At 68.7% G+C, this 8725-nt stretch overlaps 1 protein-coding gene across 1 annotated transcript in view; it reads right to left on the bottom strand.

Moving 5' to 3' along the window:
• Nucleotides 1-4247: 4247 nt before the first annotated feature.
• OLFM1 (olfactomedin 1) overlaps nt 4248-8725 on the bottom strand; it is a 19525-nt gene continuing 15047 nt past the window's right edge. Inside the window, 2 exon segments of the mRNA XM_084899660.1 lie at nt 4248-5824; nt 6687-6793. Of these exon segments, the coding sequence (XP_084755786.1) occupies nt 5150-5824; nt 6687-6793 (782 nt within the window). The 3' untranslated portion in view covers nt 4248-5149.

The following is an 8725-nucleotide window of genomic DNA, read 5'->3' on the forward strand; positions in this document are numbered from 1 at the left end:
CAGCGGGCCTGGGGTCCCCTCCTTTCTGTGCTGTGACCCAGCCCTTTCTGTGTGGGCCCAGAGCACCCACTGTGTTTAATTTGATTCTTGGAGAGGGAGGGAGAGGAAGAAGGAAGGAGGGGGAGGGAGGGGAGGGAAGGAAAGGGAGGGGAGGGGCGGGGAGGGAGAAACATGGGTGAGAAGGGACTTCGCCATCCACTGCCTCCTGCACGCCCCACGCTGGGGATGAGTCCACCACCCGGACACGGTGAATAGAACTGCGACCTCCTGGTTCCTGCGCCAGCGCTCAGCCGCTGAGCACACGGGCCTCGTTTTGAGAAACTCACCTCTTAGTTTTGAGAGGTGGAATATGTAAGATAAGCTAAGATTCACCCAGAATCCCAGCTGGACACCCGGGGACCCTGAGGCCCCAATACTTCCCTGTCTCCCGAGTGAGACCCGTGTGCAGCCTCTGCCCGCTCCCAGGGCTCGGCTCAGCGGACACCGGGACCCGGTCCACTGGAGGGGGAAGCAGTGGGCATGTTGAAGGTCTGTTCTCAGCATTGGCCAGTTCCCCGCTAGGCCTCCCCGGGACCAGCTCCTCCGTTTACCCTGGAGGCTCACGGAGCACCTACTGTGTGAGTGCCCAGAGCACCCACTGTGAGCTGCCCCAGAGCACCCACTGTGTGCGTGCCCAGAGCACCCTGTGTGTGGGCCCAGAGCACCCACTGTGAGCGGCCCCAGAGCGCCCACTGTGAGCGGCCCCAGAGCACCCACTGTGAGCTGCCCCAGAGCACCCACTGTGTGCAGGCCCAGAGCGCCCACTGTGTGCCGACCCAGAGCGCCCACTGTGTGCGGGCCCAGAGCGCCCACTGTGTGCGGGCCCAGTATGCCCACTGTTTGCGGGCCCAGAGCGCCCACTGTGTGCGGCCCAGAGCACCCACTGTGTGCGTTCCCAGTACGCCCACTGTTTGCGGGCCCAGAGCGCCCACTGTGTGCGGCCCAGAGCGCCCGCTGTGTGCGGCCCAGAGCATCCACTGTTTGCGGGCCCAGAGCGCCCGCTGTGTGCGGCCCAGAGCATCCACTGTGTGCGGGCCCAGAGCCCTGCTGGGGCGTAGGGGGGCTCCTCCCAGGAGCGGCCTTCTGCAGGGGCAGGACAGACGGACGCCGCCGGGTGGGGGACCCCACGTGAGCACTGTGGGCGAACACGCCAGCAGCGGACAGCCAGCCCGAGCATGAGGCTTCTGCCCGGTACGTGGGCAGAGGCACCCGTGGGCGCACGTGTGTCGTTTTAAGAGGTGTGAGCAGCAGAGTGGGCGGCAGGGTTGGGTGGGAGGAGGAGGAGGCCTGAGCGAATGGGAACCACAGACGGTTTTGTAGGAACGGGACGGGGGGGGGCTCTGAAACTGGGTGTTCTCTGAGTGCAAACCGCCATGTTGCCAACCGCGGGACCGGTCAGAGAGCAGCCCAGTGGACAGAGGGCGCTGGCAGATGCCCGGGGGCAGAGTGGGTCTGCAGGGACCAGCGTGGAGGGCGGACAGCTCCTGGGAGGACGGACGGGGGGGGGCGGGGGGGGGCTCTCGGGCTGCCGTTCGCCGTTCCCCGAAGCCGCACACGTCCAGGCCAGGCCGCGGCCGAGCGGCAGAAGCTGTAATTGGACGTCTCCCCGCCCACGGGGCTGGGGCGCCATGGCTGGCCTCCAGGGGAGGTGCGGAGAGGGCCTTCCAGGAACAGCCGGCTCCATCAGCGGAGGAAGCAGCAGCGGCAACATCGGCAACATGGCTCCCGCCACCCCTCAGCCCTTCGCCGGATCAATGCGGAAAGCAGTCCTGTTCCGGCCGCCAGCTGCTGGTTTGGGGGGGCTCCCTCTCGCCTGGCTGGAGAGGGGGAGAGGAGGTGCTGGGGAGGGCACACTGACGGACCTGCATCCTGGCCGCTGGCCGGACCGCACTCAGCAGGCCCTCCATCGGCAAACCCCGGCCCACTCACTGGCCGGCGGACCTGTGCAGGCCAACAGCCTCTGGGCCATCCTCACAGTGGGCGGCTGGCAGGGCTCAGGGCAGGGCCCAGGCAGGAGGCGCTGAGAGGGCACAGGCTCTCGCCCGGGCTGGGACCCCTGGAGCCTGGTGACCCCGCCCCCAGCAGGCTGGGGCAGGAAGGGAGCCGAGGCCCAGGTGGGGTGAGCTGCGGAGACACACAGGACGTCACGTGTGACTGCCCTCCCTCCCACAATGCCGCGGTGTGGGCGGGCAGGGCCCGGGCGGCAGCCGTGGCCCCGAGCGGGCGGGCACGTGGCCGCTCCCGCTGTGCAGGGCGGGCTCACCCACAGGCGTGGCCTCTGCAGCCTGCCCGCCGGCCGCTGCTCAGGCTTAGAATCAGCCGGTGTGCGTGTGTGTGGCATGTGTGTTCACGGGTATACACATGTGCTTGTGTGTTGATTGGGGGGGCAGCAGGATGGAGGGCACCTGGCAAAGGGGAGCCCCCTGCCTGCCGGCCCCCCCACCCGGTGGGCAGAAGCGGACGCCAGCCCCCTGGCCGCGCCCGCTCCCCCGCTCCCCCTCGGCGGCCGCATCCGTGACTCACAGCCCGGGCGGAGGACGAGCCAGACCCTCACTGGGCTCGCTGTTCCAGCACCTTCCGCCGCCCGCCGTGCGGTGAATCAGCGGCCGGTGACTCACCCACGGGAGCCCGTGTGTGCAGGGCCGAGGGCAGAGGGCGGCGGGGGCAGGGCCGCCGGTTGGTGCTGGCCGGGCCCGCTGCGGGGACCGCGTGTGTGACATCCGTGAACGGGGGGAGCCGGCACCGGGGACCCCCGAAGCTGCCTCGGACGGCCCTCCCCTGAGAGCCGGCGTCTCGGAGCCTCCAGCAGGGCTCAGAGCCGGCTCCTCAATGCCTCTCCCAGCCGTGCTGGTCCTTGGGGGAGACGGGGCCTCCTCGGGGAAGGGGGTGACAGCCAGTCTCGGCCGTGCGCAGCCCCACAGGCAAGCCCGCCGTCTTCGGAAATGGCTGCTCGGGGACAGCAGCCGGACCCCGAGGCCTGGCCACGGGACCAGAGTGGCTCCGCCCATCTCCACGTCGGCCCGCCACCCGTGGACATGGACCCTCTTTCTCGGAGGGAGCTCAGCCCCTGAGAGCCCCCGTCTGAGGGCAGGAGCCCGTGCCCCTGCGGAGTGGGAGTCAGAGGGACAGGGAGGATGCGGGGGCGGGTGCCCACGTGGCTCCGGGCTCCTCCGTGCTCAGCTCCCGCTGCACCGCGTGGCATGGCGTCGGGCGTGGCCGTGGGTGAGCGCAGCCGGCCCGTGTGCCGCTGTCGGCGATGAGCCCGAGGCCTTCCCTCCCCAGAGGGAGCCGGGCCCGTGCCAGTGCCCCGGACTCCGGCCAGAGGGCCCGTCCAGCACACAGCGGCCTCCTCCCCGACTGGGACAGGCTGGGCCGCCCCCGTTCCACGCGGCGTGGGGACGCGCCAGGACCGGGGGCACCTGTGTGGGGGCACCCGCCCAGGCCGCCTGGGACACCCCGAGGCCTGGCAGCTCCAGAGCTGAGAGCCACGCGCTGGCTCCCCCGGGCACCCGGAACGGGTGAGGGTTCGATTCTGGGCCAAACTTTTAATAAAGAAAATTCACCCCAGGGGTCCCACCATCAGCCGCACGCCCGTTCCTGGAGTCGGGGGACTCCATGGTGGGCCGGCTGCTCTGTCTGCTGCGGGGGACCGTTCTTCCTGCGAGCTTCATGCCCTGGAGGAATATGCCCTCCCAACAGCTCCGCCTGAGACAGGAAATCCCCCCCCCCACAGGCCCTGGCACGTGGGGGCGGGCGGTGGCCTCGGGGCCGTGGACGGACCCTGGCACGTGGGGGCGGGCGGTGGCCTCGGGCCGTGGACGGACCCGGGCTTGTGCGGGACCGGCCCCAGCTCGCAGAGGGAGGGTCTCGGGCCATTTCCTCCGAGGCCGTCTCTGAGCAGGAAGTGGGAGGTACCTGACCGCTCCGTTCATCCCGGCTGGTCCCACGCCGTGCGGCCTCACCACTGAGCCCCCCGGCCGGCCGCCTGCCTCTGGGGGCTCCCTGCCCAGAGATGGGGTGTGGGGTGGGTGCGGGTGTGGGTGGGGGGGGCCTTGGTTCCCATTCACCCCGGGGGGGGGAGGCTCCGGGTTTTGGGGGGACGGGTGGTCAGAGACCCAAAGGGAACGTGTCCACTGTCGCTCGGGCAGGGGACCCTCCCCATCCGAGGGGCCCGCCGTCGGCCCTCAGACACCACCAGGAGCCGCGCGTCTCCACTACGTTTATTGTTCCTCAGGGAACGAGAGCACAAGTCCCCCTCTGCCCTCCGAGGAGGGTTCCCGCAGCGCCCGCACCCTCCCCCGGAACCCTCTCCCGGCCCGGGTCAGGGGTCAGGGGTCAGGGGTCAGGGGTCGGGCCGGACGAGCCGCCCTCCCTTCCTGGCGCGGACTTGGCTCTCTCTACAGGGCGAACACAGGGTAATTTTCTTTAGGAACCGCCCGCGGACGGGCCAGACTACGCATCACACGAGACACCCACTGCAAACCACCACGGCACCACCTCAAGGACGAGACACACGGCACAACACACTGCGGCGGGCGCGGCGGCACCGCCACACGCCCGGCCCGGCCGCCGCCGCCACCGCGGGCACGGGCTGGGCACGGCCCCGGGCCTCGCAGGGGATCTGAGACACGGCTCGTGGCCGGGAGCAGCGCCGGGAGGGGGACCCGCTGGGGGAGCCGGTGCCGAGCCTCCGGACGCCGAGCCGGGCACTCGGAGCCGCCCACGGCACCGCCCCCGCCTGAGGACAGTCCACGCGATGGGATGGCAGCCGTCCTGGCGGGGGCTGGCCGCAGACACGCTGTCCTCCTCTGGTATGTCATTTGACCAAAAAGGGGGGCTGGAGGGGGAACGGGCGGGGGGAGCCCTGGGCTGCAGTTCCAGCTGCAAAGTTGGGGTGTGGGGCGTCTCTCCCCAAATCCGTGGCCCTCCTGCCCGAGCCGGGGGGACGCGGAGGCCGTGCCCGGTGCCGGGCGGGCGGGCGGGCGGGCGGGGGTCCCGCCTTCGGTGGTCCGTGTCGCCAGCGTCACTGACAGCCGCGGGGGAGGAGGCTGCGCGGGCGGGCGGCCACGGCAGCGGCCACGGCGGCCACGGCGGCCACGGCGGCCACGGCCTACAGCTCGTCGGAGCGGATGACGTGGAAGAGCGTGACGTTGTACAGCACCTGGTGGCCGTTGTTCCAGGCGTAGAGCGCGCGGTCGCGGGGGTTGTAGTCCAGCATGGAGATGTGCGAGTACTTGTTCTGGAAGGGGATGTCGATGTACTCGTAGGTGGAGGCGTTGGTCTGGTAGGCGTAGTGCACCTTGGTGCCGCCCGAGTAGCCGTTGGTGACGTAGAGCGTGCCGCAGATGATGAAGGCCTCGCCCGCGCTGCGCTTGGGGTAGCTGGTGTTCCAGGAGCGCAGCACCTGCAGCGACACCGGGTCCAGCCGGCTCAGCACGATGTTGCCGGCGTTCTGGTTGGTGGCGTACACGGCCCACAGCCCGCTCTCGTCCGCCATGAGGTCGATGTCGGAGTGGCCGCCCCAGGCGTAGTGGTACATGTTGTTGTAGCCGGCGTAGTCCAGGCTGCGCTGCTTGAGCACGCTGGCCGAGCGCAGGTCGAAGCGGATGACGATGTGGCTCTGGAACTTGTTGAAGTAGATGGAGCCGTTGTACACCACCTGGCCTGTGCCCGACCAGGGGTGCGGCAGCCGGTGCGACGTGAAGTTGTCCGAGGTCATGAAGTCCTGCAGCGAGCGGTACTCGCGCACGAAGCGGTTGTTGTGGTAGCCGTCCATGTACCACACCTGCGGGCGGGGCGGCGGCGTGAGGACCCGAGGAGGGCGGGGACGGAGGGTGCCACGCCCCCTCCCACATCGCAGGGCACATTTATTTTTGTTAATCCTCACCTGAGGATGGTTTCCCATGGATTTTTAGAGAGTGGAAACACAGCGGGGGGCCCTGGCTGGTTGGGCTCAGTGGACAGAGCCTCAGCCTGTGGACCAAAGGGTCCTGGGTTCGAATCCGGTCAAGGGCATGGACCTTGGCTACAGGCCCCTCCTTGGCCCGGACCCTAGTTGGGGCGTGTACAGGAGGCGACCAATCGATGTGTTTCTCTCACATCGATGTTTCTCTCTGTCCTTCCCTCTCTCTCCCACTCTCCCTAAAAGTCAATGGGACAGTGTCCTCGGGTGAGGATGAGAAAAAGAAAGGAAGGGGAAGAGAGAGAGACGGATGAGAGGTGCCTCCTGCACGTGCCCCAACCAGGGCCAGGGACCCAGCCTGCAACGAACCCTTCCGTCCACCGGCCGACACTCTATCCACTGAGCCAAACCAGCTGGAGGCTCAGGCACATTTCCGAAGAGGACAGAGCTATCTCCCTGGACAGGAGCGTCCGGCTTGGGGACCGGCCAGGGAGGGGGTGCGGAAGCCACAGCCTGGGGCACCAGGTCTCCTGTGGGTGGCAAGGCCCCCCCAGCCCTCCTGGGTGCCCCGGGCGGTGGGTCTGCGGGCCCCTGCCTTCCACCGCTCTCTCCCAGCCAGAGGCGCACAGTAGGCGCTCCCACTTATTTGGGGAAGAAGAAACTCCATCTGTGGTGACAGCCCGGGCCCGAGAGCCAGCCTTGGGAAGGGCGTGGCCGCCTGGCCCTGGACGGCGAGGGCACTCACCCTGTTGTCGCCCTCGGGGGCCAGGGGGTCGGTCATCCAGGACCCGAACCTGGAGCCGGACGTCTTGATGGTCACGGGGTCGCTGATGCCCGTCAGCTTGCCGCAGGCTGCAAGACAGAGCGCGGTCAGGCCTGGCGCCGCCCCTATGGGCGCAGGGTCCCTCGCTCCCGGCCGCCTGGCCCCCGTGGGCGCAGGGTCCCCTCACTCCCGGCCGCCTGGCCCCCGTGGGCGCAGGGTCCCCTCACTCCCGGCCGCCTGGCCCCCGTGGGCGCAGGGTCCCCTCACTCCCGGCCGCCTGGCCCCCGTGGGCGCAGGGTCCCCTCACTCCCGGCCGCCTGGCCCCCGTGGGCGCAGGGTCCCCTCACTCCCGGCCGCCTGGCCCCCGTGGGCGCAGGGTGCCCTCGCTCCCGGCCTGGGATCGCAGCTAGACAGCCGCTCACCCCTGGCTCTTCCTGCAGACGAGGGCCTCCCGGAACCAGAGCAGCTGAGGCGAGGGTAGTGGGGAGGGCGGGGCAGCTACACCTTCCCCCCCCCCCCCCCCGAGGCAGCCCCAGCAGCGCCCGGGGGAGGCGGTCAGCCTGCAGCGCTTGGTTTTCTCGGGGAAGTGGGGCCGGGAGAAGGCGGGGGCCCCACGCAGGACACTGGCCACGGGGTCAGACAGCAGGAACAGCCGGCTCTGCGCCGGCCCCTCCCGTCGGGCAGAACCAGACCTCGGCAGGGCGCCGCCTTCCCGAGCCACCTGCAGGGCGGCGTGTCTCTGCCGGGGGAGGGTGGAGGCCGGGGAGCGGCTCTGGGCACCGGGTCAGCGAGCATCGGACGGACCTGGGGCGTGACCTCGGGGCCCTCCCCCCAGATGGAGGCTGCAGACCAGGGGGGCGTTCTCAGGGGCGTTCTCAGTGCCGCCCTCCCCGCAGCCCGTGGTCTCCGTGGCCCCGGCAGCCACTGCCCTGAGCCACACCCACCTGTCCCGCCGATGCTGACTGTGCGCACAGCCGCTGGTGGGCAGAGTGACCGCCCTCCGCCAGCCTCCAGGGCACTGGTGTCCGGGCCCTGAGCCGGGAGGCGGGGGCCTCGCTGGGGTCAGGTGGCCTCTGTCCGCCTTCCTCCCGCCAGGCCTGGCCCAGGGACCAGGACACCGACTGCCTCCGCATCACACTCGGAGGTAAGAGGGTGGGTCAGCCCCGGCCCGGCTCCAGGCCTGGCCCGCCGACTCTGGCCCCCAGGACTCTGGCCCCCACAGGGTTGCTCCAGCTGCCCGCCCCGGGAATGCCCCCCTTCCCAAAGGACGCCTCTCCCAGGCCTCTCCCTCCGAGCCCACTCCTGTCCTCCCACACCCTTCCTGGGCAGACATCGCTGTGGGTCTCCGGGTCCCAAGCAAGAAGCTTGTTGCCCTTTCTGTCTCCCCAAGATTAGGCTGGGTGTGATCCAGAGTGAGTGAATGAGTGAATGAGTAAGTGAGTGAGTGAGTGAATGAGTGAGTGAGCGAATGAATGAGGGAATGAATGAGTGAATGAGTGAGTGAATGAGGGAATGAGTGAATGAATGAGGGAATGAATGCGTGAATGAGTGAGTGAATGAGGGAATGAGTGAGTGAATGAGGGAATGAGTGAGTGAATGAGGGAATGAGTGAGTGAATGAGGGAATGAGTGAGTGAATGAGTGAATGAGTGAGTGAGTAAATGAATGAGTGAGTGAATGAGTGAATGAGTGAGTGAGTGAGGGAATGAGTGAGTGAGCGAATGAATGAGTAAATGAATGAATGAATGAATGAGTGAGTGAATGAGGGAATGAATGCGTGAGCGACTCCTCTCCCAGGCGCTGAGAGGTAAGTTACCCCTCCCTCAGGAAGCCCCGCCAGCCCACGGCCTCGCCCTCTGTGCCGCAGAGGGGCGGCGTGTGGCGGAGGCGTGTCCTGTGGGCAGTGACCACACGCCTGGAGGAGGGGGTCACTGCGGGAGGCAAAGGGAGCTTCCCCGGCTCAGGGCACACGCCTGACACGGCAAGTGGTCATGGAGGCCCCGCTATTCTTGTTACTGAGTC

Source organism: Pipistrellus hanaki (genome assembly GCF_964339955.1).
Source record: "Pipistrellus hanaki genome assembly, chromosome: 11".
NCBI classification, from domain to species: Eukaryota; Metazoa; Chordata; class Mammalia; order Chiroptera; family Vespertilionidae; genus Pipistrellus; species Pipistrellus hanaki.